Genomic DNA, 15,410 nt, shown 5'->3' with positions numbered 1-15,410 from the left:
TAAGATCTGGGATTTTTTCCTAATTCATTACCATCTTTCTACCTTATAGTTAAAATTTAAGTCCCTCAGTGCCCTCAAATCCCCCCATCTTTTTCATATGTTATTTTTATATATGCTTGATCCAAACCAAGTGCCATTTTGTTCTCTTTAGTGCCTTTTATATTTCCTTTTTAAGCACCTCAGGAATTGTGATATCTAGGTCCAAGTATCATGATTACATCATTCTCAGTGGAGAAAATGGTTATAACAATTTTTGTAAATGTTTTTTGTTTTTCTTCTCTTCAAGTCCTTGTCTCTGTTTTCATCCTTGAATTAATGCCCATGGGAGAGAGGCTTTTGTTTAGGCATGTAGGTGGCACGGTGGATAGAGTACTTGGCCAGAAATCAGGATAGCCTGAGTTCAAATTTTGCCTCAGATACTTAGTAGCTGTTTGACCTTGGACAATTCACTTAACCTCTATTTGCTTCAATTTTCTGCAACTCTGAAATGAGGATAACATCATCTGCCTCTCAGAGTTATTGTGAGAATCAAATAAGATCATATACCTAATACACTTAGCATGGTGTCTAGAACATAATAAGTACTATATAAATGCTAGCTATTATTATTATTGTTTTTGTTATAGTAGGGCATCTTATTACTATGCTTACCTTAGTCTATTTAATATCCTCTATGTTCCTCTCAAAATATAGTGGACATGGGGACAGCAAAGCAGCTGAGTGGAAAGAAAACCAAACCTAGACAGGTCCTGGGTTCAAATATGCACTGAAATACTTCTAGCTGTATGACATTGGTCAAGTTACTATTGCCTAGCCCTAACTGTTCTTCTGCCTTGGAATCAATACATAGTATTGATTCTAAGACAGAAGGTAAGGGTACATTTTTTCTTTGGGGGGCATTTTAAACTCTTGATGTTTTAATTTTGTTTTTGTGGCTTGGAATTCCTTACCTTCCATCTTAGAATCTGTAACGTATATTGGTCCCGAGGCAGAAGATTGGACCTAGGCAATAGTAATTAAGCCCAGGGTCACACAGCTCTGAAGTATCTGAGACCAGATTTGAACCCAGGATCTCTGGTTTCTAATCTGCCTCTCAATCTACTCAGCCACTAGGATGTATCTTCTAATTTGGGAAATATGCTACCACAACATTAGTCTGTTATTTGACCAGACTTTTATCCCCTGCTAGTGCTGACTTTAATCTCATTGTTTCAATTAGCACAGCTATTCTTACTCTTTAAAGCCCATTTTTAAATTTTTTTAATCATTCTTATGAAGCAATAATACTCAGCTACATTCATATGCTACCATCTATTCAGCCATTCCAATCTTTAAGCACATATTCCTTTATTTTTGTGAAGAACATTTTGAAGGTAACTTCCTATTATATGCATTTTGTGATTGTTTTGTATAATTTCTTACTGGGTTGAGCCAGCATTATAACATAGCACATGTTGATATAGAGTCAAAAAACCTGGGTCCAAATTGTGACTATTTACTACCTGTATGACCTTAAATAAGTCACACCACCTTTCTGAACCTCAGTTTCCTTATTTGTAAAATAGATTCAATTAGATGGCCTCTTTGATCCTGGCTAACCCTAAATTTATGCTACTTTGTTTCTTACCAATTTTTCATATCCTACTTTATTAAACTCTTTTTTATCATCTTAATTTGTTCACCAACTCTCAAGGGTTTTCTTAATACACAATGCATCTGCAGATAGGAACAATTTTGTCTTCATTTTGTTAAGACTGTCTGTCTTATCGTTAGAGTTCACATTTCTAGAACTGTCAAATAAGCACATGCAGTTCTCAAAGAACTCTTGTTGATTCACTACTGCCATAGTTTTTTGCCTTGCTAAGAGGCTACCACCTTTTGGGGTTATGAGAGAGATGAATGTTCTATCCCTGGGTTCTAGAAACTCTCCTCTTGAACCACATGTGTTCCAAAAAATACAGTTATCCATGTTATCCATACACACTCTCCCAGTGATAGAAAAAAAGGAACTAAGTCTTTAATGAAGAATTTTTATAAACCAGCCAAAATGATACCTTTTACCAAACTACCAGAATCAAAGTTTATCTTGGGCCAGCACTCATCAGTAGTATTCTAAAGTATGTCTTGTATAAAGACTTACTATCCTATAAACAAACTTAAACTGATCAGTTAATTACTGTCATTAATTCCCTATCCCAACAAAATTGTAATTCAGCAATAAAAATGCCATTAATAGAATGTAGCATCAATCTTAATGTGCTTTCCAGATTATTGATGTTGACTTGAACTGTCACTAACCACTTAATTTTTAATACTGTATTTGCTTCACAATTTTATCAATGTAGAAACTTTCTTCAGTGGTTCTTGACCTTGGCCTCCTACAAATCTTCCATAGAAGATCTACTTAGCATTCTAGTGACTTTCTTTGGACCTTTTAACATTTGTGAATACTAGCTTGATATTTATTTGTCTTATTTGTTATCCTTTGCTCCTGTAACATAACAAACCTTTTGCAGTCAAATTTAGCCCTTGTAGCTTTTACATCTTCACTGGCAATACACTACATTCTACATATGCCCACTATGTTTTTTCCATTACTCTTTGGAAAACCCACATGTTTGATTCTTTGGAGATTATGTCCCTGAATTCTTAAATGCATAGTATCACTGAAAAAGTATTGTCTATTATATCCCCTGCTTTTCACACCTTGGGCAAGCAATCTGAATCTTTGTCACTGTTATGTCCTTTTGAATATGAAACTGTGAAAAGGAATGGGGAGAAATTAAGTATATTATATATTGTTCAGCAACCTCAAGATGGGGGACAAATAAGAATTAAGTTGGTGAGGGCTGGAGAAACACTGGTAAATTTATATCAACTTCAGGTGTGGAGTATAAATATGAGGACAGTTGACAGTTACATTGATTCTAGGACCTTATTTTTTAAGAGGTATGAGGCACTGTAGAACATAGAAGTTAAGTTAAACTGAGCATTGTAGTGTGGCAAACTGGCATCAATGACATTCATTTATTAAATTTTTGAAACTAGAAACTAGTATTGACAAAAAAAAATAAATCAAAATCTTGGCTAAGGTATATAGAAGTAGTACTATCTATAATCACAAATGCTTAATGCTTATGCTTAATTTAATTTAATTGTCATAGTCTGCTTTTTTGAGTTTTCTAAAGATATTTCAGTTTATTTAAATTAAGTAGAATATGAAACCAAATCTGTAGCTAGTGCTATACTGGAGCATGTTCATTTATTCTCAACTAAAACATTAGATGAGTCATCTACTTTTGACCTATATGTTTTATGTTTTTGTTGTTGTTATTTAGCCTTTAGGCTCTGTTATTTACTCGTTATCTGATGATTTTTGGCATCATCTGTGAAAATGCTATTCAGTACATAAGCCAGCAATATCTAAGATGATAGTCTTTTTTTAGGTTATTCCTACAAGAATAATTCATTTCTAAATTGCATTTTATTCTACAATATTCTGGCTGCTAATATAGCCCTACTAATAGATTGCCTGTTGTCCAAAGACCTACCTAGCCAAGTTTGGAAAGTCTCAAAAGTTGGCCAAGTGATAAATTTTATTGGCCCTGTAACAATTAGTATCTCTGACAAAAGTATTGTATTTTTTTGAGCTTTATTAAAGATTAAGAAATAAAATACAAAATAAGAAAGGCACATGTCTAGGAAGGCTGAAAAAAGCCCATCCACAGACACGTACTAGATCTTGAGAGACATGTATGCTTAGAAGCAGAAGCAGGGAGAGAGACCAAATAGGCGGAGAGTCAGTTTAAATACAGATTGTGTTCTCGCACTCAGGTGAGGACTCTGGGAGATTATAGGGCATTCTGGGAACTACAAAGGACTTCTGGGAATTGAAGTCTGGGGTTCAAATCTCCATTTTATAGCCCTAAGAACTCACAAAGCCATCAGTATTAGACCTTAGGAAGGCTGTAATCTGCCTCAGTTGAGGTAATATCCATAAAAAGTTCAAGTATTTACACTTTAAATAGTAAATATGAGCATTTGATTTAGGTAAAATGTATGTTGCTACGAAATGATTGCTTTTATATACACACATTTGAAAACTAGGGGTTTATGTAAAAATAATAATGTTTTTCTTTTTCCTAGCTTTAAAATATGAGTCGTGGATATTCAGAAAACAATAATTTTCTGTGTAATAACCAAATGGTGTTGGACATGATCCTTTATTCTCTAATTGGAGTACCTCAGCCTATCAATTGGGAAACAGTGGCAAGACTAGTGCCTGGATTAACATCAAAAGAGGTAAAATTCCAAACATTCCAACAACCCAATATTCACACCCAAAGTATAATAGTTTATACAATTAGATATGTTCCTAAAAAGTTCAGTCTTTTTTTTAGTGGTTTTATTTTTACTTATTTTAATGATATTATCTTCATAAAATTTTAATCCTGTGATTCACTAATATGCAATGTTAGAGGTAGGACTAATCATATAAATGTTTGCTTTTTTTAAAAATCTCTTAATATTTGAAAAAATGTCTCACCTATTTAATCAGATCCTGACCAAAGCCCATATAAGTGGTTTGGTAGAAATAAGCTACTGAATAGAATAATTATCCTTCTGTAGTGAGTATTCTGGTATTCATTTTAAAATTTAAAAGTATTAGTTAAAAAAAGCTATATGGATTTTTGGTATGAATTAAAATAGTATATACCATTACTATCTAAAATGTTTAAAATCTGAAATATTTCCCCTCATAAAAGCTAATCAATCCCTAAATTCCATAGTATGCCTTTATATATCCCCTTTCCCTTTTTCATCTTTTGTCTCATTTTCTGCTGCCTATTTAGTCCTTCATCTTTTAAAAAAAACCTTACTTAACCCTACCATCTTAAGTTGACTCCTAACATTCATAGACAAAATTCTAGAAAAGTCTGTATACTTGTCATCTCTTCTTTCTGTTTTCTCATTCCTCAACCCCTTACTTTTTAGCTTCTAGCCTAATTACTCAATTGAAACTACTTTCCCCAAAGTTACCAATGTCAGATTTGATGTTTTCGTGTCCATTCTTCTTGACCTCTGAAGCATTTTACACTTTTAGCCACCTCCTTCCTAGAGGTGACTGTTCTTTCTTAGTGCTTTTCCTTCTTGCTCCTTTTCAATGTATTTTGCTGGACCATCATTTATATCTTGGCCTTTGCTGTGGTGAAGGCCCAAAATCTGTGATCCTCATTATGGTGAAATAAAAGAAAGAGATATTGACTGGGGAAAATACTGAGTGGATCAATTTGATATCATTGAAATTACTGGAGATGGCACCTGTGGGCAAATTTGCAAAGCCAAGGATAAAGATATAGGAGAAATGGTAGCCTTTTAAAAAAAATGTATCAGGATAATGAAAAGGAAGGCTTCCCCATTTCAGCTATTCAAGATTAAAAACCCTCAAGAAAGGAAATTATTGGGGGCAGCTGGGTGGCTCAGTGGATTGAGAGGTCCTGAGTTCAAATTTGACCTCTGACACTTCCTAACTGTGTGACCCTGGACAAGTCATTTAATCCCCATTGCCTAGCCCTTGCCACTCTTTTACCTTAAAACCAATACACAGTAAGGGCTTTTGAAAGAAAATTGTTCTCATCTCTCAGTAACCATAAAAGCTTCTGTTGGTTCAGTTATCATTGCTACACAAGTGACTCCCATAGTTATTTCTATCTATTCCTTGTCTCTTTCCTAAATTCTGATTCTTCATCACCAGCTATCTATTGAACATTATTTCCAATTAGACATTCCATAAATGTATTGAACTCTGACTCAAAAACAAAACTTTTCATCCTCCTAAGACTTCCATCTTCTTTGTGTTGAAGCCATTGCCCTTCTAGTTACTCAGGTTCAGAAACGTGTAATTTTCCTTAACTTCCAGTTGTCTTTCACCCCCACATATCCAGTCAGTTTCCAGTCTTGTTAATTTTTTCTATGAAAGACCTTGTGCATCCACACCCTCTACTAACAGAGCTACCATCCTAGTTGAAGTTTTTGATACCTGAACTATTGAATTAGCCTTTTAATTAATCTTCTTGTTTCAGATGGCTACCCTTTTCATTCCAACTTCCATACAGTTGCCAAACATATTCTTAAAGCACAATTCTGATTATATCTCTATTTGTTCTGTAAACTGAGGTGGCTCCCTGAGGCCTTTCAGAATCAAATTCAGGTGCTTCTATTTGCCATTTAAAGCCCTTCAGAACCTCATTAATCAATCAGGCTCTTATGAAGTGCTTATTATGTGCTAGGAATTGTGCTAAATACTGGGAATATGAAGCAAAAAAATTTAAATGATCCCTACCCTCAAGTTGCTTATATTCTAATAGGCATAGAAATGTGCATAAGTAGATACATAAATACATAAAAGATGCATACAAAGTAGTTACAAGATAATGTTAGAGCAGAAGGAACTAACTGGAAGACTAAGAAGACTTTTATAGAAGGTTTCATTTGAACAGAGTAGATCTGGAAGGAAGCCTGGAATTTTAAGATTCAGGAGTGAGAAGGAAGACCATTCTAGGCTAACCCCCACCTCCCCCCCCCCCCATCCCCTCAGTGCTAACGAGGTGAAGGGTCATGATCAGAATAGCAAGTAGGCCACTGGCATGGAAGGGCTGGAAAGCTAGGATAAGTCTAGGTTGTAAAGGACTTTAAATATCAAACTGGGATTCATGTTTGATCTTAAAAATAATAGGGAAATTGAAAGTAAGAGAACTATTGAACTAATACGACTAGGAGCTGGTTTTCTGAAAAGTAATAGCCACTGGAATTTATCAAGGGGGATGAAGGAATAGGGAATGATTAGAACTATGTTTTAGAAACATCATTTTGGCATCTGTACATGATACGAATTGGAGTACAGAGTGTCTTGAGTCAGGGAGACTAAGTAGAATATTGTAGGTGAGAGGTGATGAGATCTGCAACAATGGTCTGGTCAAATTGGTCTGCTTTGATGTTCCTTATTGCATCTCTCATCTTTTTGCCTTTGCATAGACTGAAACTCTTCTTCCCCTCCATGCCTGAAATTACTATACCTCTTCTATACCTCTTAGAATCAATCACTAGCTTTCTTTAAAATACTTCTACATGAGGCCTCTCTTGATTCACTTCTCCCCAGATGCTAGTGCATTCCCCTTAAAATTACCTTTGTTGGTTGTTCAGTCATCTCAGTCATGTCCATCTCATTGTGACCTCATTTAGAGTTTTCTCAACAAGGAAACTCCGAGTGGTTTGCTGTTTCCTTCTCCAGCTCATTTTGCACATGAGGAAACTGAGGCACAGGGTTAAGTGACTTGCCTAGGGTTGCACAGCAAATGACTGAGACAGGATTTGAACTTATAAAGATGAGTCTTCCTGATTCCAACACCAGCACTCTATCCACTGCACCACCTAGCTTCCCCTAAAAATTGCCATATATACTTTAATGTGTACATATCTCCCTCATAGAGTATAAGCTTAAGGTTGAGGATGTTTTTTATTTTTATCTGTTTTACTACTTAGCCTGGGGAAAAAATGATGTGTATTAATTGAATGATTAACTGTATAACAATCAGCATTTTTTAATGTATACACTGAGGTTAACCACAAAGATGAATACTTTTTTAAAAATTGTTGAAATATTTTGTTTTTTTCATAATCAGAATTTTCCCCGTGTTCCTCTCCTTCCCTGCTCCCAGAGAGCCATCTCTTATTTTTTAAAAAGAATTTTTAGAGGAGAGAGAAAAGAAAATATAATTCAGCAAAACTAATTACTACATTGATATTATATGAATTGTTAAATACCTGTAGACTCCTCTCCTCTACCTCCTTAAATGAGTTATTGAAGAAATATTCAAAGATGAATTCTTTTGAAAGAATAGAGAAAGGGCAGATCAATTTGCATCTAAATGCACACATCATTTAGAGAGAAAGTACACATTGAACTGGGCACTAAAAACAATTAGAAAAAGAACACAATAAAAAAGTTTTATTATTTTTTTTAATTTTAAACATTATTTTATTTGGTCATTTCCAAACATTATTCACTGGAAACAAAGATCATTTTCTTTTCCACCCCTCCCCCACTTCCACCACCTTTCCCTCTCCCATAGCCAATGCACGTTTCCACTGGTTATCACATGTGTTCTTGACTCGAACCCATTTCCTTGTTGTTGGAATTTGTATTAGAGTGTTCATTTAGAGTCTCTCCTCAGTCATATCACCTCCACCCCTGTAGTCAAGCAGTTGCTTTTCATTGGTGTTTTTACTCCCACAGTTTATCCTCTGCTTGTGGATAGTATTTTTTAGATCCCTGCAGATTGTTCAGGGACATTGCATTGACACTAATGGAGAAGTCCATCACCTTCGATTGTACCACAATGTATCAGTCTCTGTGTACAATGTTTTCCTGGTTCTGCTCCTCTCGCTCTGCATCACTTCCTGGAGGTTGTTCCAGTCTCCATGGAATTCCTCTACTTTATTATTCCTTTTAGCACAATAGTATTCCATCACCAACATATACCACAGTTTGTTCAGCCATTCCTCAATTGACGGGCATCCCCTCGTTTTCCAATTTTTGGCCACCACAAAGAGTGCAGCTATGAATATTCTTGTACAAGTCTTTTTCCTTATTATCTCTTTGGGGTACAAGCCCAGCAGTGCTATAGCTGGATCAAAGGTCAGACAGTCTTTTATCACCCTTTGGGCATAGTTCCAAATTGCCCTCCAGAATGGTTGGATCAATTCACAACTCCACCAGCAATGAATTAGTGTCCCCACTTTGCCACATCCCCTCCAGTATTCATTACTTTCCATAGCTGTCATGTTAGCCAATCTGCTAGGTGTGAGGTGATACCTCAGAGTTGTTTTGATTTGCATCTCTCTAATTATAAGAGATGTAGAGCACTTTTTCATGTGCTTATTAATAGTTTTGATTTCTTTGGCTGAGAACTGCCTGTTCATGTCCCTTGCCCATTTGTCAATTGGAGAATGGCTTGATTTTTTGTACAATTGATTTAGTTCTTTATAAATTTGAGTAATTAAACCTTTGTCAGAGGTTTTTATGAAGATTGTTTCCCAATTTGTTGCTACCCTTCTGATTTTGGTTACATTGGTTTTGTTTGTACAAAAACTTTTTAATTTGATGTATTCCAGATTATTTATTTTCCATTTTGTAACTCTTTCTAATTCTTGCTTGGTTTTGAAGTCTTTCCCTTCCCAAAGGTCTGACATGTATACTATTCTGTGTTCGCCTAATTTTCTTATAGTTTCCTTCTTTATGTTCAAGTCATTCACCCATTTTGAATTTATCTTGGTGTAGGGTGTGAGGTGTTGATCTAAACGTAATCTTTCCCACACTGTCCTCCAATTTTCCCAGCAGTTTTTATGAAATAGTGGATTTTTGTCCCAAAAGCTGGGATCTTTGGGTTTGTCATATACTGTCTTGCTGAGGTTGCTTGCCCCCAGTCTATTCCACTGATCCTCCTTTCTGTCTCTTAGCCAGTACCAGATTGTTTTGGTGACTGCTGCTTTATAATATAGTCTGAGATCTGGGACTGCAAGACCCCCTTCCTTTGTATTTTTTTTTTCATTATTTCCCTGGATATCCTTGACCTTTTGTTCTTCCAAATGAACTTTGTTATGGTTTTTTCTAAATCGGTAAAAAAAATTTTTGGAAGTTCCATGGGTATGGCACTAAATAGATAGATGAGTTTGGGTAGGATGGTCATTTTTATTATATTGGCTCGTCCTACCCATGAGCAGTTAATGTTCTTCCAATTGTTCAAATCTAGTTTTAGTTGTGTGGAAAGTGTTTTGTAGTTGTATTCATATAGATCCTGTGTTTGTCTCGGGAGATAGATTCCCAAGTATTTTATTTTGTCTAAGGTAATTTTGAATGGGATTTCTCTTTCTAGTTCTTGCTGCTGAGCTGTGTTGGAATTATATAGAAATGCTGATGACTTATGTGGGTTTATTTTGTATCCTGCGACTTTGCTAAAGTTGTTGATTATTTCGATTAGCTTTTTGGTTGAATCTCTAGGATTCTTTAAGTAGACCATCATGTCATCTGCAAAGCGATAATTTGGTCTCCTCCTTGCCTATTTTAATGCCTTCAATTTCTTTTTCTTCTCTAATTGCTACTGCTAGTGTTTCTAATACAATGTCAAATAATAGAAGTGATAATGGGCATCCTTGTTTCACTCCTGATCTTAATGGGAATGGATTTAGTTTATCCCCATTGCAGATGATATTAGTTGATGGTTTTGGATATATACTGTTTATTATTTTTAGGAATGACCCTTCTATTCCTATGCGTTCTAGTGTTTTTAGTAGGAACGGGTGTTGTATTTTATCAAAGGCTTTTTCTGCATCTATTGAGATAATCATGTGGTTCTTGTTGGTTTGCTTGTTGATGTGGTCAATTATGTGGATAGTTTTCCTAATGTTGAACCAGCCCTGCATCCCTGGTATAAATCCTACTTGATCATGGTGGATGACCCTTCTGATCACTTGCTGGAGTCTTTTTGATAGTATCCTATTTAAGATTTTTGCATCTATATTCATTAGGGAGATTGGTCTATAATTTTCTTTCTCTGTTTTTGGCCTGCCTGGCTTTGGAATTAGTACCATGTTTGTGTCATAAAAGGAGTTTGGTAGAACTCCCTCTTTGCTTATTATGTCAAATAGTTTGTATAGTATTGGAGTTAGCTGTTCTTTAATGTTTGATAGAATTCACTGGTGAATCCGTCAGGCCCTGGGGATTTTTTCTTAGGAAGTTCTTTGATGGCCTCTTGGATTTCTTTTTCTGATATGGGATTATTTAAGAAAACTATTTCTTCTTCTGTTAGTCTAGGCAATTTATATTTTTGTAAATATTCATCCATATCACCTAGGTTGGTATATTTATTGCCATATAGTTGGGCAAAGTAGTTTTTTTTTTTATTTAAACATTATTTTATTTGGTCGTTTTCATACATTGTTCACTGGAAACAAAGATCGTTTTCTTTTCCTACCTTCCCTCCCTCCCCCCCCCCCCCCCCCCCCCGCCTTTCCCTCTCCCATAGCCGAGGCATGATTCCACTGGTTATCACATGTGTTCTGGGCAAAGTAGTTTTTAATGATTGCCTTAATTTCCTCTTCATTGGAGGTGAGTTTTAAGTGAATGCATTACCAAAAAAATGAAATTAAAGCAATTATTAGGAACTTTTTAAATTTATTGTTTTTAAAGTTGAATTTGTTCCCAAGTATCTTGGCCTCTCTTTTCCCTTCCCACACCATAGAAAGCATCACCTGATAAGATATGTATATGTAAATTATGTTTTTCATGTTTCTAGTTATCAGTTCTTTTTTTGGAGGAGGACACTCCCAAGTTATTCTATAGTTATACATAATCTCTTGGTTTTATTCATTTCACTCTTCATTATTTCATGTGGGTCTTTCCAATTAACTTGATCATTGCTTTTTATGATATAATAGTATTCCATCAAAATCACATACCACAATTTGTTCAGCCATTCTCAAATTGATGAACATTCTTTCAGTTTTCAGTTCTTTGCCCCCACGAAGAGAGCTACTATAAATATTTTGGAACATATAGGTTCTTTTCCTTTTCTCCTGATCTCTTTGGGCAACAGACCCAGCAATGGTCTTGCTAAGTTTAAAGATATTCACAGTTTTAGAACACTCTGGACATAATTCCAAATTGCTCTCTAAAATGATTGGATCACTTTGCAGTTCCACCAACAATGTGAATCTGTCCCCTTTTTTCCACATTCCTTCCAACATTTGTCATTTAACTTTTTTATCATTTTAGCCGATCTGATAGGTATGAGGTGATATCTCAGAATTATTTTGATTTGCATTTCCCAATCAGTAGTGATTTAGAGCATTTTTATGTGCCATATATGGCTTTGATTTCTTCATCCAAAAACCATCTGTTCATATGTTTTGCCCATTCATGAATTGAGGGATGGCTTTTATTCTTATAAATTTGACAAAGTTCTCTATGTAATTTAGCTCTGAAGCTGCTATTCAAAAAATTATAAAAAATTCTTCCCAATTTTTTACTTTCCTTCTAATGGCTATGCTAGTTTTTATTTGTACAAAACCTTTTTAAAATTTAATTTAATCAAAATTATCCATTTTAAATTTCACAATGCTCTCCGTCTTTGTTTTACTGATAAATTGCTCTCCTATCTATACATCTAATAGGTAATGTTCCCTGTTCTTCTAATTTGCTTATGATATCTCCTTTTATTTCTAGGTCATTAGGAGCTATTTTGTCCAATTATATGCCACTAAAACTGACAATCTAAGTAAAATAGATGATTATTTATAAACCTATAAACTGCCCAGATTAACAGAAGAAGAAATATAATATTTAAATAAATCTATCTTAGAAAAAGAAATTGAACAAGCCATAAATAAGCTCTCTTTAAGAAAAATTCCCCAGGACCAGATAGATTCACAAGTGAATTCTACCAAGTAAGGAAACATAATCCTAATATTATATAAATTACTTTATAAGGAATTCTACCAAATTCCTTTTATAATACAAATATGGCTTTGATACCTAAACCGAGGAGAGGAAAAACAGAAAACTATGGACCAATTTCCTTAATGAATATTGATGCAAATTTTTAAAATAAAATAAGTAGTATCTAAATAAAACCAAGAGCAAGCATTCTGTAACAGAGATGAACTTGAAGCCTACCTAGTAAGATCAGGAGTGAAGTGGTGATGTCTGTTATTAGCACTATTATTCAGTATTATAATAAAAATGGCAATATAGCAGTAAGACAAGAAAAATAAATATAGGCAATGAGGAAACAAAACTGTCACTCTTTGCAGATGATGTGGTACATTTAGAGAACCTGCTAGAAAACTAGTTGAAACAATTAACATTATCAAAGTTGCAGTATATAAAATAAATCCACACAAATCATCAGCAATTCTATATAATCAACAAAACCCAGTAGCAAGTGGTAAAAAGAAAAGCTAGAAGACAAATTTTAAAATTAAATTATGAAATTACCAGCAGATGGCACAAATAGAGCAGAAAAATTATAGTTAATGCAGAAGGAGACATAAAAAATTCAGTTCTGAACTTGGTTTAAAAAAAATTTTAAGGGAGATCAAAGACTTATTTTGAGATTTTTTGGTAATGATTGCTAGGCATGACAAACCTAGAGTAATATCTGCAGATATTAAATTATTACTCATAGAAAAGGAACATATGGTACCAAAATTTTTTTTCTTACCTTTTATCATTCATGTAATTTTATGTCAGTGTGCAAAAAGATTTGATGAACTGAAAATCAGTGGAAGTTCACCTGTTGACAACCAATATAGCCCTCTCATGGCAACTGGAGGAAGTCCTGTTGAAAACTTAGCAACTTACATCAAATCCTCACTCCTTGACACACAAGGAGAGTTTCAAGAGCCACCTCTTAGACAGAATTCTATTTCCAAAACAGGTAAGCTTTAGGATTAATCCACAATTTTTGTCATCTTTATTTGGCCTGAAGGCTAGACGAATTCTGCTTATATATGCATTCAGTAATTTTAACAAGCAAGTTGTAATACATTATTGCAACAGCATTTTCTTGTTACATATAAAACATTCAATGCCACAAAATCTTAAGAATGCAGAATTTGAATATTCTCCTGTACTTTAATGTAAAGGAATTAAATCATATCTTTCTGAATTGCAGCTGAAACCTCCTATCTGTGTTTTCCCTTCCATTACACAGGGGTCCCCAAACTACAGCCCACGGGCCACATGCAGCCCCCTGAGGCCATTTATCCGGACCCCACCGCACTTCTGGAAGGGGCACCTCTTTCATTGGTAGTCAGTGAGAGGAGCACTATATGTGGCAATGCTGCAAAGTGTGGCGTTACTCACGCACTGTACTACTTCCAGTGACATAATCCTTTGCGTGGTGCCTTGTTCTGAGAGTAACTGAACGAGAATGCGGTGCCCTGCAAAGGATTATGTGGCTGCACAATGGAAGGCATCAGCATGGTGAGCAGCGATCTGGGGGAGGGGATTCCGCACTGTGTATACTGCTGCTGGGTATAGTGGTGGTGGTGATGGGCCTGTGCAAGGTGTGACAGGCCCATCACAGCCAGCACTGTAGCCTCTGCTATCCCAGACAGTGGTATACAGATTTGTTCATAGTTTTGTTTTTTTTTTATAGTTTGACCCTCCAACAGTCTGAGGAGCAGTGAACTAGTCCCCTGTGTAAAAAGTTTGGGGACCTCGCATTAGAATATGAGTTCCTTGAGGGCAAGCATTCTTTTCTCTAGTTTTATCTGGCAGGACATACATAATAAGAATTTTATGCTTTTTCATTCATTTTTTTCTTTGATAGATATTACTTTCTTTTTTTAGAAAAATAACTTTCCTACTATTCAGGAACTCTTCTGATTAATTGGTTATTGTTATTTAGAAGAGTCATTTTCAGTAATGACAATCAAAACAGTTGCTCATATTCAATACACTTAATACATGTTAAATGATTTTTATCTCAGCTTCAAAGTAAAAGCATTCATTAGTCTAAAACAATTCCTCTGTGAAGAAAGAAATCTATCTTTGGCTGTTCATTCCCCCTCTCCCCATTAAACCCCCTTTTAAGTGCCTGCCATACAAACACAATACTGATGCACTATTTAGAAAAAAATTGACTTGCCTTATTAACTAACAATTTATGATTTCTTTTCTCTGTTATTGTCCTTTCAGCCACTGTTAGAAAAATTAATTTATAGTGCCTTCAGTTGGTGTATAATTATGAATGGATCGTTTTCACTACTGCCACTTATTATGTCAGAACCCAAGTTAAGTCACAAACTCTTAACCATTTTTTTAAAATTTGTGTTTGTTTTTGTATTTAAGGAAGACCTAGTATAGCTTCCACAAGGAATTGTTCTTCAGAAAATGAAAACTGTACTGCTCATAAAGATGAAGAAAAGGCTGATGAAACAGAAGGGTAGGAGACTAAGTTCATTAGATAAGAACTAACATTATTTTTAAATTGTAAGGTATATAATAGATATTTTCATAAGTTCCTTATTGAAATATAGAAGTGTTAAATTACAATATTATCAAAACTTGGTTTCAGGTTGTCAAATATAAAATCCTAACTTATGGCTTATTACTAATTTATATCTCTTGGTAAATTTAACTTTATTTTTATATTTATAGTTGCAAATACAAATGAACACTTTGAAGAGTGAGAATTTTTTTCTTTTATTAACTTTATAATAACTAGAGAATCTAAGATTTGATTACAATCTCTTTCATTATGTAAACTTTTTTTGGTTAGCTGCCTTATATTGAAATTTTTCATTGAGTTTAGCTAATACCACTCAGACTTGATATCAAACTCTTT

At 34.7% G+C, this 15,410-nt stretch overlaps 1 protein-coding gene across 6 annotated transcripts in view; it reads left to right on the top strand.

The window, feature by feature from the left end:
• The window catches only part of SANBR (SANT and BTB domain regulator of CSR), a 64,720-nt gene that overhangs the window by 9,695 nt on the left and 39,615 nt on the right, over nucleotides 1–15,410 (top strand). For all 6 annotated transcript variants that reach the window (XR_008915629.1, XM_007476785.3, XM_001382119.4 and 3 more), the window contains 3 exons: nucleotides 4,147–4,302; nucleotides 13,310–13,496; nucleotides 14,915–15,008. Coding sequence is in view for 5 of the 6 variants with exons in the window: in XM_007476785.3 (XP_007476847.1) it covers nucleotides 4,156–4,302; nucleotides 13,310–13,496; nucleotides 14,915–15,008 (428 nt within the window). In the remaining variant the exon portion in view is untranslated. The remainder of the gene's footprint in view (nucleotides 1–4,146; nucleotides 4,303–13,309; nucleotides 13,497–14,914; nucleotides 15,009–15,410) is intronic.

This window comes from Monodelphis domestica, chromosome 1 (assembly GCF_027887165.1).
Source record: "Monodelphis domestica isolate mMonDom1 chromosome 1, mMonDom1.pri, whole genome shotgun sequence".
NCBI lineage: Eukaryota > Metazoa > Chordata > Mammalia > Didelphimorphia > Didelphidae > Monodelphis > Monodelphis domestica.
The sequence above is the reverse complement of the archived record's forward strand: the minus strand, read 5'-3'. Positions and strand labels throughout refer to the sequence as shown.